This window comes from Kryptolebias marmoratus, linkage group LG23 (assembly GCF_001649575.2).
Source record: "Kryptolebias marmoratus isolate JLee-2015 linkage group LG23, ASM164957v2, whole genome shotgun sequence".
Taxonomy (NCBI): Eukaryota; Metazoa; Chordata; class Actinopteri; order Cyprinodontiformes; family Rivulidae; genus Kryptolebias; species Kryptolebias marmoratus.
Window position 1 is genome coordinate 4,690,258 of NC_051452.1, and position 13,555 is coordinate 4,703,812.

At 44.7% G+C, this 13,555-nt stretch overlaps 1 protein-coding gene across 1 annotated transcript in view; it reads left to right on the plus strand.

Annotated features, from left to right (window-relative positions):
• Positions 1–2,018: 2,018 nt before the first annotated feature.
• Positions 2,019–13,555, plus strand: part of LOC108251543 (growth hormone receptor-like) — a 28,145-nt gene continuing 16,608 nt past the window's right edge. The window contains exons 1-2 of the mRNA XM_017441893.3: positions 2,019–2,189; positions 10,015–10,121. Coding sequence (XP_017297382.1) covers positions 10,034–10,121 — 88 coding nt within the window. The 5' untranslated portion in view covers positions 2,019–2,189; positions 10,015–10,033. The remainder of the gene's footprint in view (positions 2,190–10,014; positions 10,122–13,555) is intronic.

A 13,555-nucleotide genomic window follows, 5' to 3' on the forward strand; every position in this document is an offset into this window, starting at 1 on the left:
TTAGTCTCTGAGCTGATCTGAGGTCAGTGTTCCTTCACACCGACCTCAGAGGAATCAGGTTGTTTTAGTCTCTGAGCTGATCTGAGGTCAGTGTTCCTTCACACCTTCTGGGAGCTCTGCTGCAGGACGTTTAAGGAGGAGATCGGTTTTACACCACAGATTACTCTGTGGAAACAAACACTGTTTAAACCTCTGCTAACAGCTAAAAGTAGCTAAAGGCAAGCTAAAAGGATCAAAACAGGATTTAAAAGTAGCTGAAGGACAAAAGTAGAATAAAAAGACAACAAAAGAATCTGAAGAGATCTCCATCTGTTTCTGTGGGGAAAATATTTGTAAATAAAGTTAAATATATGGAAAACTATAAAAGTTACAACAACTAAAAGTCCTAGCAGCCATCAGCTGAATGAGCTGAAGGTTTGGATATAAGAACAGCTAAAACAGCTAAAACAGCTGAAAGTCTGCAGGAAGTCTGATTGTAAAAACTGTACAGAGAAATAAAAAACAAAACAATCAAACTGTGGATTAATATACCATCCTGTGTTTATACCACCTCCCCGTCTCCTCCTCCCCTCTTCTCTCTGTCAGGAGCTTTTTGAGTTATTGTTTGTATCCTTTTGTTTTTTCTTATTAATGTTCTTATAGTTAAGCCTGGCTTCATGTTGTGTTTCTATATGTTCTGTGTCATCAGTTTCCTCAGGTGTTCCCTGTGTCCTCATTCACCTGCCCTCAGCTCAGTAGTTTTCCAGTAGGCCTGCCACGCCCACCTACACCTGTCCCCAGCTTGTAATCAGTCACCTGTGTCCACCTAATCATCACCTCAGTCCATAAAACCTGCCTTTTGTCACTTTTTCTTGCTGGTTCATTGTTTATGTTGTTTATCTCTGTTATCTTGTTCATGTCACAGTCTGCTCCTGTCAGGTTTTCAGATATACCCAAGCGAGCAGTTTGGCCACAGACAAACGCAGAAGCCAGCAGGTAACGGGAAGTGAATTTACAGTGTCAGGGAATATATACAGAAGGGAACCGGAACCAGGACCTGAGAAACGGAGAATCAGGTGAGTATGGGATCATGGAGAAGAGGAACAGCAGGTATGGCACAGGTAATGTTTCCGTGTGATATTTCTTACTGAGCGGGCAAAAGTCCAAAACACGGAAGAGATGACGGAATTGATCCTTGCCCAGTGATGGTCCGATGTAGGTTCCAGAGAGCGAAGTCCAGGTGAGGTGAGTATTTCCCGGGTGCAGGTTTAGGTGATGATTATTCGGACGACTGACCAGTCTTTGAATCCAAGAGGCGATGGTCGCAGGAGCAGGTAGGTTCAGTTGCGCAGGTAAGTACTTCACTAGGCGGCAGGCAGTAGAAAACAGACCAGACTGGTTCCAGACGGCGAGGTATCCTGAACACAGGTTTAGCAGATACAAAAAAATAAACTGAGATCACAACAGGGAGTACACAAAAGCTCAGTTAAGTTTCTCACAGGCTCTGCACGTTACCGAATGGTAAACAATGCTCCAGCGCTGATCTGGTCCTCACTGCAGCCTTAAGTACTCCTCCAAGTCCCATCAGCTTGATCAGCCACAGGTGTGAGAGGAGTGGTGATGAGGCGTCCGTCACCAGCTCAGGAGACGCCCACCAGGAAGTGCTCACACACACACAAACCACCAATCACCACAGCTCCTCCTCCTCCTCCTCCTCCTGCTCCTTCTCAGGGGAAGTTTTCTGTTTTGCTGCCATGTCAGACTTTCTTTTTTAAATAAAACTAATTTCAGTTCAGTCCATTTTGTCTGTCCGCATCTTGGTTCCAACAACCCTCTAACGTTGCTCTGTCCTCCTCCTCACCTCCTCTGCTCCTCTCCTCCTCTCTCCCTCTTTCCTTCTCCTCTCCTCCTCCCAGCAGCAGGAGGAGCTGCAGCTCTCAGGGTGAAATCGCGGCCAGCAGCTCCAGCTGGTGTTTGTTGGATGAGGTGGGATCAGGTGGAGGCAAAGCTGTTTAGTGCGGGAGGAGGAGGAGGAGGAGGAGGCGGTCAGAGCGTGTCTGACAGCAGAGGAAGGAGCAGCAGAACCAAACCTCTCTGCTCCGGACCTGAAGCTCTGACGGCTCTCTGTTAGAGTCAGCAGCTGCAGGTGGCAGCTGAAGAAGGAGGAGAGACAGGAGGAGGAGAGACAGGAGGAGAAACAGGAGCTCCAGGTAAGACTGTTCAGGTGCTTCTCCTCACAGAGAACTTTAAACTTCAGATGTGATGAACTGACAGCGGTTATTTAGTCTGATTACAGGAAGTGCTACAGTCAGAGCAAACTGCTGCTGCTGCTGCTGTTTAAGTTGGAAATTAGCTTCAGGATTTGGATTTGTTAAAGAAGAATCCATGGATGTGTGTTCAGGAGGACAGTTTATGGGCTTCGTGTCTTATTTTCTGTGTGGAAATCAAGAAAAGATTCAAATAAAAACTAAAACCAGCTAACCAGCTAAAAGCTAAAGTAGCTAAAAGCTAAAAGGTTTGTTGAAGAAGATTGAGCACAAAGCCCCTCCTGACAGGAAGTGACCTGTTCGTTCAGACAGGTGCTCAGCAGTGCAGGTGCATGATGGGAGCTCTGCAGCTGTCAATCAAATCCCTGTGGTCTGTCTGTTAGCAAAATATCTCAGGAACCACTGGGCAGTTCTTAATGAAACTCTCAGTCATCCTTGATGGTCTATTGGATGGCCAACACCATTCAAGATGGCCACCACAGCTAAGCCACCTTAGCAAACACAAGGACTGGTGGAACTCGAGCAGTTTTAGAGACATTAAAGTAAAAACTGTCGTGGTAGTAGCCGAGCCTGATCCCTAACTTTTACTCTGACAGCAAACCCTCCTCTGAAGGTTTAATCATCTCCACCTCCTCTCACCGTGAGAAGATCTGAAACTGAAACTGTGGCAGAAAGGCGGCGGGCGACATGCATTCCTTCAAGGAGCGGCAGGCCTTTAATGTCCCGCCATCAGCAACATGTTCCTGTGGTTATATAACTCCATCATGTGAGTCCCAGCAGATCGAAGGCTGCTGTCTGCGAGCTGCAGAACGTCCTGCAGATAAAACACACATCAGAGCCAGGAGCTGACACACTTTCACTCCCTTCGGCTTCGGCTGGAAAAAGATCAGCAGAATGTTTGGAGGCTGAAAAATCTAAAACTTCCAACAGTCTGATTGTTTTACAGCGTAGAAATGTTCAAAAATGAAGAGTTTATCATGTTTATGAGGCAGGACTGAGGTTTGAAGCAAATATTTGCACAAATTAAAGAATCCATCCAGTTAAAAATCTTTATATGTTGGAAGAAGCCAGCAGTCGAAGCCTTTTTCAAATCTAAATCTAGGATTTCAAAGAGTGAAAGAGAAAAAGTTTTGTTTCCGGATGTTTATGTTGTTTCTGCAGTCGACAGTCTGATAAATAAATTAATTTCATCCAAACAGCTCATAGATTCATCATCTTCTTTATAAAAGCACTGCAATTAATTAGTTTCTTTCCCTGTTTATTAGCTGGAGTTCAAAGGTCAGCTGCAGCTCTTTAAACAGCTTGAAATTCCTCCTTCCAGGTGAATATTAATCAGCTGATTCCTTTTCAGTGGCTCGAGCTCTCTGCAGAGTATTTTTAGCTCATATGTTTCTGCCTGAAGTCAGTCAGTTGTAGATGTTTATTACTGACTGACAGTTTCAGTGGCTCATGGGATATTTTGCTAACAGACAGCAGTTAAAACCAGTTTAACACAAAGATGTGCTGTGGATGACTCTCAGCTACTACCACTCCAGATTTCAGATCATTCTATGTAAAACTGACTGAGTTGTGGCCATCTCTGTTTGCTAAGGTCGACTAGCCGTGGCGGCCATCTTGAATTGGAGTGAGTGTAGATGTGGCTGCCATGTTGGAAGGTGAACCTTCAGTCCAGCCTGAGGTTCTGAAGATGTAATCCTGTCCAATCTGTCCCTGCTGCTGAACAACACCTCACATCATGATGCTGCCACCACCGTGCTTCGCTGTTAGCAGTTCCTTTGACCTCATGGAACAGTTTTTGCTCTGATTCTTCTGAGAGGTGGGTTCTTTTCCAGGTCGGGTCCAGTCAGTTGAGTTTAGCTGGGCTCCAGTCGGGCTAAAGCTCCGGAGCTCTGGACTAAACTCTGGGTGTGAAGTGCTTTCTAAATAACGGCTGGTTGATTGAGGAGCTGCTGGAAAAGGTCTGTTCTGATGGAAATGTGATGTTTTCATAAATGAACAGAATTTTATATAATTAGGTCGTCCTTTTGTCCTTATACTGCTCTGAGTTAAGAAATAAAATAAGTTAAAACAGTTGAAGTCCAAAGTTCAGGTTGTTGGACAAACATGGAGGTTAGCAGCTGATGTCCTTTCATGTCCTCGTGCCTCGTCTGAGCAGCTGAAGAGACGTTTTTAATTTCTCTGATTGCAGCGACTGGTCTGTGTCAGGAGGAACAAGTGAAGCCACTTCACAGGACTGAGTCACCGAGTCACGGCTCTGCTCGGTCTCTGAGGGTCTCTGTGGGTGTCTCAGAGTCTCTGGGGCTCTCTGTAGGTCTCTGTGGGTCTCTGAGGGTCTCTGCGGGTCTCTGTGGTCTCTCAGGGTCTCTGTGGGTGTTTCAGAGTCTCTGGGGGTCTCTGCGGGTCTCTGTGGGTGTCTCAGGGTCTCAGAGTCTCTGTGGGGGTCTCTGTGGGTCTCTGTGAGTCTCTGTGTGTCTCTGAGGGTCTCTGTGGGTGTCTCAGGGTCTCAGAGTCTCTGTGGGTCTCTGAGGGATTAAAGTGTCCGTTTGTCCCCCTCCAGGTGTTGTCCAGCCCTGCAGCTGTTTGCTCTGTGAGTGTATTAATCTGCAGGCTGTGAAAACACCAACACTTTATTACTGTCATCAGTGACTCATCTGCTGCTCTCACCTCTGAGAGACGCGGCTCAGAGTCAATAATTAGAGACATCCGTGGAAAGCCCCACACAAGTCCGTGTGTGGATTATTATTCTCTCTCTCTAAAGATTCATATGAGGAAAAACCTTCATAGTTTTAGAGTTTTTAAATCATTTTAAGTATTTCTGTTTAAAACTCAAACCTTTCAGTAAATAGTCTGATCCCACAGTTACGGTGAAAATGATTAGGTTATTGTTTGAAACACTAGTTAGTCTGATTAGAGGAGATGAGTCGATTACCGCCGCAGGTCACTGAGGTTAAAACGCTCCTGGGGGGGCAGGGTGCCAGGGGTGGGCAAGGTTCGTCCTGAGGAGCAGCAGACGGGACGTGAACAGATCGCAGGGCCTCGTCGGCAGAAATGAGGGCGTTGCTTCAGCTTGGAAGTCGACGGTCTGGATCTGTGGGTCGGTTCCTCTCAGTCAGTCAGAGGTTTGGATCAAGACCACAGGAACGAGTCAGACTCAAGGTTCTGTGTGAGTCGGAGGGTGGAGACGTTTTAAACATCAGGAGGGTTTGAAAACATTAAATAAGATGCTGACTAATCTCTGTAATCAGAATTAGTTGGTCTTCTGTTCTTATTTGTGCTTTTCATATTTCTGTGGCCTTTCTGAAAGTTTTCTGTGATCTCGATGAAGGTGATGTCAGGTAACAGTTCTTCCCTCCGAAGGTCGATAACAATCCTGATAAAATGTGATATTCACAGTGAAAGTTGGAGCTCCTGGTGGGAGCTGCAGGTGACCTCCTTCCTATTGGTTTATAGACGCAGCGTGTGGACGAAGGCGGTCGCCACGGCAACAGATGAAGCATTCCTGCGGAGCTGCTGCCCGTTCTGACGGCGGCAGCTCGTCTCAGCTGACTCTCTGCTTTACGGGGGAAATCATGTGCTGGAAATCAAGTTTTGTGTTTTATAACATTTGGAAAGAACGACCAGATACTCGAGCCAATCGGGACAGTTTTTAGTTTCATTCATAGATTCTGAGATGGAACAGGAGCAGAAACCAACAGATTTCTGTGCATGAAACGCAGAAATGAAGCTGAAATAATTTGGGTTTGTTCTGTCTGAAATGAAAGAACAATCAGAAAATCAGAGTTTTTCTCTTTTTTCTTTCAGGTAAATTGTTCTGATCTGAAGTTGTATTCTAAAAGCAGAATTGTTGCACAGATTTATTCAACTAAATGTAAAAACAAACCACTGAGTTCAGATTTCAGACTTGTTCTCAAAGTTAACGAGCTTAACGAGTTAATTGGTTGGAATCGATAAATAACAGAACAGTTAATAGAATCAGAAGCAACATCCAAAGTTCTCTCAACATGTTTTAAATTCATACTCAGAATAAAACCTGACACACGGCTGCTTAATTAAATCAGAATTCCTTCGCTTCAGGATTTAAATACCTCCTGTCATTAATTAGTCTCGTTAGGCTCTGATGCTTTCAGATGATTCTGTTAAACTCTGAGGTCAGCAGCATGTTTTTATTTATTATCATAAACAGCTCTGTTGTCTGAGCAACGGTGTTCATGTTTCACTCACTGATTTCATTTAATTCACTTTTATTTATAGAGAAGAAGGAGAGGAAGTCACCTCAGGGTCATTAAGCATCTCAGTTAGACTTTAATCCAACTGAAGTCAGATAACTGCAGTTAGCTAACAATTTATTATTTTTAGCTTTTAGCCAAACTTCTTATATTTTTAGCTTGTATCTAAACTTTAAGCCAAACTTCTTTTATTTTTAGCTTGTAGCAAGCCTCTTGCTGCATTCGTGACTGTTGTGTTCGTGTATTTTAGCTGGAATATCTCAGTTTCAGCTCCAGCTGCAGACTTCAGCAAAGCGTTGCCTCTGCACCCTCACAGAAAGCCTGATTTCCTTCTTCCTGGCTTTGCTGTGATCTCCGTTAGCAGCTCATGGTTTGTTGCTAATGAAACCTGAATCCACTGATGTGTTGTTTTTATCCGACTCCACAATAATCTGCATCGTGTTCTTCCACTTCTCACACATGAAGGACTTTGACCAGCGATTAGACTGTTGCATAAACAGCCTGAATGTGTGTAAGCTCCGTCAGGTGCTGGAGGAGTTTCTTCACGTGCACGTTGTGTTTGGAAACCCGATCGTATTTGGACTCAGACAGCAGGAGTGTGAACGGCGGTGTCTCTGCTCATCATCTCTGTGGATTCTGGATTTAAAGACTTGTTGTGTTTCTGGACCCCAGAGGACCATCCTGAGGTCCTGAGGTCCTGAGGTCCTGAGGTCCTGCAGGCCCCCAGGCTGGACTCTGATCATCCAGAGGGACAGAAATAGAGCTGTGTGGACATTCAGAGTCACATGTGTTCAGACTTAAAGGGCTGTTAGATCCTCTCAGTGTGACGAGAAAACACCCCCGAGGTGAGGAACACAGACGGAAGGGGCTTCGTTTGTTTCATAAACCAGACATGTGACCAGCTGCTGGCTGAGCAGCTGATGCAGGAATGTTTGCTTTTTTAATTAACTCTGCTGGGGTTTTTTTTTGTTTTACGTAAAAACTGTTAACAAGCTTGTAAGATATCAGCATTCTGATATTAAAAATAAGCACAAAGAGAAACTGATTTGCTGCGAAAGGAAGGAAAAAATCAGAAACAAGAAGAAGTCGACAAATAAATCCAAACAGGACGATGAAGAAGTTTATTAAAACTAGAATAATGTAGTCTGCTGAATGACTGCTGGAAACTGAGCTAAACTGTGGCTAAAACCTGAAATTAGCCAGACCGTAGATGAAGCTAAAATGAGATAAACAGTAGCTAAAAGGCTCAGGTGTGAGAGGAGTTTGAGGCCTTGGATTGAGACCCGATCGGCTCCGAGGAGCTGAGGGGGGGCAGCGCTTTACTAACACTGTGTGGAGTGGAGGTGGGGGGCTGATGACCTCAGCCAATGATGTCATCGGACGGTAGAAGAAACCCTTGGACACCTTCTCCATCCCATCAACACGTGTTCGTGGTGGGAGCTGAGTCTGGGGTCCGTCTGTAACCGGGCCTGAGGTCGCCGAGGTGGTTAAAAAGTGTTCATTAGACTGTAAATAATGAGCAGAAACATAAGGAGGGAAACGGTGGTGCTGAGTCAGCGTTCAGACAGAAGTCATGGCTCAGAGGTGCAGCGTGAGTCTGCAGGTTTTCCATGTTCGGTCTGAAGTCGGGCCTCAGTGTTAGCTTCAGATCAGACCCTGCAGGGCCTCCATGTAATCCTCTCTGCTCCAGATCAAGGCAGGGATTATTCTCTCTGATTGTTGTCTCGGCGCTGCAGGACCGAGCTGCCATTGTTGTTTCTCATCCTTCCCTCAGAAACACTCGAGGGAAAAACTCCTGAACCTGCCGTGTGACGTCACGAGCCCCGTTGCCTTACATAAGATAAACATTTCTCCTGTTTGCAGCCGTCTGTCTGCTGGCCTTGATGCTCAGACAGCTGTCAGCATCTGGACCGGATCCTGGGTCAGATCCTGGGTCAGATCAGAGCAGAGAGACTGACGGTTGCGAGCGAAGCGTTAAAGAAGGAAGTAAAGTGGAAACTGGGTAATTAGATCAGCCAACAGATCAGTTAGCTTGGACTTGAGTTCTGGAGGAGGAGGAGGAGGAGGAGGAGGAGGAGGAGGCACCTGTCCACAGACCTGCTCTGATGGACCTCATGGATCAGAATCTGAAATCATTCAGAAGAAGCCGAAGATGTGAGGTTGTGTATCGTTCTGTGACGACAGACAGACAGGAAGTCACTGCAGCTCAGACAGGAAATGCTTCCTGAGCCTCGTCACAGTTTAGTTTAATCCGAACCTCCAGCAGAAAGTTCCCAACAATAGGATGAGCGTCGCCCAGCAGCCCCTCCTTCCAGGAAAGTTCAGCAACAAGTTCAACTAGAAACACGCTGAAAGTGAGCTGCTACAGCTAAAAGGAGCTAAAAGCTCAAATCAGCTAAAAGCATTCTGCTAGAACTAAACAGTAAAGTTAGTCTTTTGAGCAAAGCATGAATCTTATTGTGTCCCAATGTGTTAGAATGATATCTTGTCCAACATCTGCATGTTTTCTGCTCTGACGGTGTGTGAACATCCATCAGCTGTTCTACAGGCGCTCAGGGTTCTGCTACAGAACGGTTCTAAGCTGATTAACCACAGTTCCTAATCTCTGCTTTCATGTAACTCAAACAAACACGTTAAGCTTTTCCAACAGGTGTCCTGTTGAATCAAAGGTTGCTTCTTGGGTTAATGTTTAATGTTTCCTGGAGTACTGCAGATTGCGCCCCTCATGGATTAGCGTACCTGGAGGTCACAGAGCTAACCGCTGAGGTGATTAGGTTTGGAAAAAGGAAAATGTTCATGGAAACTCTATTGTTCTGCTCTGAGGGTATTTTCAGAATCCTTCAAGTTTCTGTTAAACTCCTGCATGAAACAAGCCGATTAATTCAGCTTAGTTTATTTATACAAGACCGCTTCACAACAAGTCATCTCAGGTAACAATATTAACAAATCTTAAATCCGGTTCAGTCCAGAACAAATCCAGATCCAAGAAGATAAAAGGATCCAGATTGTGAATGTTACAAAAGTTGTTTATCTAAGAAAATCATGGAAGCGAGTCCTAACTGGATCTGAATGATTAGTTTCTTGCTGCTCGTGTTTTCATGAATCTCCTGCTGTTCCTTGAACTGCTACCTTCAGAGACCGAGCTGAAATAAATAAATTCAGCTCAGGAATCAGAGATCAGCACAAATAATTCGACCTTCTGGTTTTCAAAGTGGATAAACAGTTTGTTTCTTCCTGACTTTCTCCGTCCTCGGGGTGAAAACATTACAAATATGTGAGAAAGAGCAGCAAACACACAGGCTGCTTCATCCCATCCAGCACACGGAGGAAGTTCATGTCTGATCTGAGAGGCAGCTGGAGGAGTTCATCCCTTGTGATGTGGATCATGGCTGGGGGGAGGAGGGGGCTGAAGCTGCGTCACTCACATCACACTGCTGCCTTCACAAGCCTCACGGCTTCTCTGCTGGGAGGATGTGCCGGTGACGACGGGTGGACGTGGAGGACGCTCGGCTCATCCTTGTTGTTGTTGTTGTTGTTGACAGGGTGGCAGACGCAGGCAGGATGTTGTGGTTGCTCCTCTGCCTGCTTCTTCTGGGCGGCAGCAGCATCAGCACCCAGGAGGTCGGCCATCAAGAAAGTCACGAGCACGGTGAGTTCCTTCACGTCAAACATCTGATTCTTGTTGTGGAGGTAATAAATATCTGACTGGAACAAACACAATGTTCACAACCTTTCCTTTATAATTCCAGACAGGTTGAGATGTTCTGAGTCCAGGTTTGTTTCCTGAACTGGACCCGGTTCTAAAGTGACCCAGTTTTTACTTTTTATTCATAATAATACAGTTTGTGTAAACGCTGACTTTTTAAAATTTTACTTTTCTGTTCATTTGTTACATCTAACTCCTTCTGCAGACTTTGTGCTGTTTTAGCTGTTCCTGCATCCAAACCTTCGGCTCATTCAGCTGATGGCTGCTGGGACTTTTGGTTTTTGTAACTTTTATACTTTTCAAAGTATTTAGCTTTAGTTGGAAATATTCTCCCAGTAGAAACACGTGGAGATCTCCTCAGTTCCTGCAGAAACTGTGTTCTCTGAACTCTGCTTCAGCTGCTGGTTCTGTTTTTGTTACCTTATGCTACTTGTAGCTTTCAGCTAGCCTTTAGCTCACAGAGTTTTAGCAGAAAATCCAGTTTCTCTCGTTTCTCTTTGCCTTCCTGTGGTTTCATTAAGAAACAGGATTAAAAGCATAAATAAATGTTTTGATTCAGAACCTCAGGCTGCAGAGAATCCTCTGGATTCGTGCTCCTCAGAGGATGAACCAGGAGCCTGAATCTCTGCAGAGAAAGTTTGTCTTTAGATTTCTTATTTTAACTCGTTTGAAAGAATCTTGAAACAATAAGTCAGGTTGGATTATTCCCTGTAACCAGATAAAGTTGAGCTGTTTAGGAGTTTCAGGTTTATTTCTGCTCATGTGAACACGTTGGCTCCATGCCTCAGCAGGGAGGAGGACTCCCGATGAAGAGCTCGTCATGATTTAATCAGAAAAAACTTTTCGTCTTTGGATCGTAAGCCTCGGTCCAGCTGCTGTGCAGGTATTTCTGTTGCCATAGGAACGTGGTTCACTTCCCGTGTTTTTCCTCCTCTTCTTGTTGTAAATGTGAGTGATGAGGATGCTGTGGCCTTCGTCACGTTGGCGCTGGAAACAAAAGAGCTCCAATCAGACTCAGGATTGTTTGGTTGGTTTCCACACCTGTCTTTCTCCAACTTCCTCCTCCTGCTGAGCTTTCAGCTCCTTTCCTCTTTCATTCAGGGATTTTATTTGTGACGTTTGAACAAACTGCTAATTACCTTCTTTCAGCATCAGACGAGGCTTTGTGCTTCAGGTTAACAGAAAAACACTTCATGGTGTTTGTTAAACATAATAAAACTGTTAGTTTGATGCATTAAACTCTCCTGATCAGTCTCCACCAGTGAGCGAGCTCTTTGGCCTTCGTTGAGTTTAAGGACACTGAAGTAGAAATACTCTAAAATGGTCACTGATGGCGTTAGGGTTGTGGCGGCCATCTTGCTTGGTGCTACACTCTGTACTGTACATAATCGTAATGAGACTGATGTCTGAGAAGCCCCATAGGACATAATTTACACATCATATCGTGGTCTCTGACTGACAAACTGTTAAAAAGCTAAAATGTGTAAGAATATTGCCGGTACTTAAAATCCAAACTGGTGAACAGCGATGGGAATGTGCTTCGATGAACTGATGAAACAGCCTGCCACACTTTGTACCAACTCTAGTGAGAAGCAGGCGAGGCTGAGCCTGTAGGTTGCTCAGCCTCATACTCACGTGCACATCAGTCTCAGCGTGCGCTCAACTGGATCTTAGCTGATCTTATTAACTTTGACAAATATGATGTTGTTTTGAAGTGCTGGTTCTGATAATTACACCAAATGTAAAATACCGGGCTGAGATATTTATGGTATGCTGTATTCTGATAATAGCTAAGAATGCCACGTAGCACCTAGCAAGACAGCGGCATCGTTAGTGCAGACTGTGCTGAGGTGTCTTTTTATTTAAGGGGAATGAAGTAACAGATATTTGGTGTCCATGACATCAAGTTTCAGCTAAAAAATGACAGAGGAACCAGCTGTGGTCATGTGACACAGCGACAGCTCCTCAGGCCGTGTTTGTATGAGCTGTATTTTATTTCACATTAACATATCTGTTTGACACGACGCGCCGGCAGCTGCTACTGCTTGATTTGTTCTGAAACACCCAGCAGGAGTTTTTCTAATAAAACACGCCTGATTAACAGCAAAGAAAATAAAAAAAAAACACGTTGGGCTTTTCTTTCTGTCTCGAGTTTCTGCATAAACTCGAGAGCTTTCGAAGAAACTAAAATCCTTTTAAAAGGAAGGATTTATTTTTATTGTTTCTTTTTTTTCTGTTTCTGAGTTGATTTGTGGATTTAAACATCGGCTGTGGTGTGTGAGCCGAGTGGTTCTGAGATAAAATGAGAAGGAACGTCTGATTAGTGCTGAGGCTCGTTACCAGAGCTGCAGGAGAAGTCTTGTTGTTGGTGGAGGATCAGCCACAGTTTAATGACTCCATCCGTCCGTTCGTCCATGTTAATCAGGTTTTTTCTCAGAAATAAAAACAAAGAGCTCTTTATAGATTTAAAGGATTGTGTGTGTGTAAACACCCTGACTTTTAGGAATGAAGGAGAATATTCCTGATGTTGCAGACTTTTTTCGTGGTGTTCTCCTGGATTAAAGCTCCTCCTGACTGGCTGCTAATAATAACCTCGTTCCCTCTGACCTGATTGGCTGCAGGTGTAGCGTAGTCCAGGTTATTGGCTCCCAGCATGCTTTGTGTTCTGTTTTATTTCTGAGAAGTAGTTTTCCTTTTCTGATGAAGTTCCTCACTGAGCTTCTTACAGCGAACACACGGGCCTTGTCTCGTCGCTGTCGGCCATTACTGATCCTGCTGAGATCAACGGACTCATGAATTTATTAACAATTCCCTCTTAAAACTTTGGATTTGGCTTTCAGAGTCAGCCTCTTTGTCTGTTAGCAGAATATCTCATGAGCCAGAGGACAGGTTTAATTTAAACTAACCCTATCCTGGATGGACATCTATGACTGAAGAGGCTGTCAGCTAAACAACCTGAGCAAAATGGCTGCAGCTCGTTTTTACAGATAAGGAGCTAAAGTCTGAGGTGGTGGTAGCTGAGAGTCATTCTCAACACATCACACGTAATGTTATTTTCAATGTTTGTCAAAAACAGCTAAAACTCCAGCTCTCAAGATCTGAGTCTGGCATGAAAGGCGGCGGGCGATATGCATTCCTTCAAGGAACGCTAGAATTTAATATGATTTGATCTTGTTTGGTGTTCTTAGAGCTGATAGTTCAGATGAGGCTGATACCTGATGGATCAGCGTCCATCCGTCCATCCGTCCATCCATCCGTCCATCCGTCCATCCATCCGTCCATCATCCATCCATCCATCCAACCATCCATCCATCCATCCATCCATCCATCCAACCAACCATCCATCCATCCATCATCCATCCATCCATCCATCCATC